This window comes from Austrofundulus limnaeus, unplaced genomic scaffold (assembly GCF_001266775.1).
Source record: "Austrofundulus limnaeus strain Quisiro unplaced genomic scaffold, Austrofundulus_limnaeus-1.0 Scaffold656, whole genome shotgun sequence".
Classification (NCBI taxonomy): Eukaryota; Metazoa; Chordata; class Actinopteri; order Cyprinodontiformes; family Rivulidae; genus Austrofundulus; species Austrofundulus limnaeus.
The window spans coordinates 39,612-41,029 of NW_013953058.1; the positions used below are offsets into that span (position 1 = coordinate 39,612).

The 1,418-nt window shown below is 44.6% G+C and overlaps 1 protein-coding gene across 1 annotated transcript in view; it reads right to left on the reverse strand.

Annotated features, from left to right (window-relative positions):
• mrtfab (myocardin related transcription factor Ab) overlaps positions 1-1,418 on the reverse strand; it is a gene marked incomplete in the record, with an annotated part of 88,099 nt that overhangs the window by 36,056 nt on the left and 50,625 nt on the right. Inside the window, 1 exon segment of the mRNA XM_014027503.1 lies at positions 597-662. Within this exon segment, the coding sequence (XP_013882957.1) occupies positions 597-662 (66 nt within the window).

Consider the following 1,418-nt stretch of genomic DNA (forward strand, 5'->3'; position numbering starts at 1 on the left):
TAAATGTGGGCTACAGGACTAAATGTGGGCTACAGGACTAACTGTGGGCTACAGGACTAACTGTGGGCTACAGGACTAACTGTGGGCTACAGGACTAACTGTGGGCTACAGGACTAACTGTGGGCTACAGGATTAAATGTGGGCTACAGGTCTAACTGTGGGCTACAGGATTAAATGTGGGCTACAGGATTAAATGTGGGCTACAGGACTAACTGTGGGCTACAGGACTAACCGTGGGCTACAGGACTAACTGTGGGCTACAGGACTAACTGTGGGCTACAGGACTAACCGTGGGCTACAGGACTAACTGTGGGCTACAGGACTAACTGTGGGCTACAGGACTACATGTGTGACAGCAGAAGGTCAAAATAATGAGTCCTTCTTTAGAGGGATCAGTGTGCAGCTTGATAATCCTAACATCACTCACAGTTAATAAAAGTGATCTCTGTTGTGTATTTATACAGATGTGTGTATTTATACAGATGTGTGTATTTATACAGATGTGTGCAGCACAAAGGGTTAAAGGAAACTCCAGATTATTCTGACAACATATCAGTAAACAGTGTAATGCAGTGTGACAGTGATGTTAAACTTACGAGGCATGATCCCTTGACTGACGAGCTCCTCTCGAGTGCGTCTCTGCTGAAGCTTGAGCTGGAGGACTGCATGGAGACGGAGACGACAGAGGACAGAAGGAAAGAGTCAGTGAGCTGAGACTGGCCACCGTTCACAAACACACAACACCTCAGGTACATGTACACAGCGACATGAAGACGACCTGCTCTCTCAGGCAACATGTTCATCCTCTCATTTCCTTTTCTTCATCTGTTTCAAGTCAAACAGGAGGCGGTACAAAGTGGGCGTGAACAGACTACTACATACTTCCTGTTCTGGTTTCTCCCTGCGTGTACCAGGACAGTTTGAATATCTGCTGAAAATACAAACTGCACTGGTCAAAGGGTTCCACAGAAAAACTAAATCAGGACAATAAATGATGAGGTCGACTGAAACAAGTTGTTTTCATCAAGTCCACGCAGCATCTGAAGCCACTGCAGCGTCATTTTGAAACAGGAAGTGTTTGTTACATAATGCAGAAGTTTGAACAGAGTTTTAGAAACAAAGCTTGGCAGCAGATCATGTTTAACCTTTAACTGTGCAGTGAACAGGTCCCAGCTCTGATCTCATCTGCAGTAAAGTTAGGGCTCTGCAGGTGTCAAACATTCTTTACAGTCATGTTGTCTTCATACTGCAGCGTATTTTAAAGTATTTAGAGCAGGGTGATCCAGTCCTGGTCCTGCAGGCCTCCATCCTACATGTTGCACTGGTTTCCCTGCTTCAACATACCTCATTCACTAGCAGCATTTCCATTGCAAATGTGCGCAAAACTTTGTTGATATGTTGAAAAATATATATATATA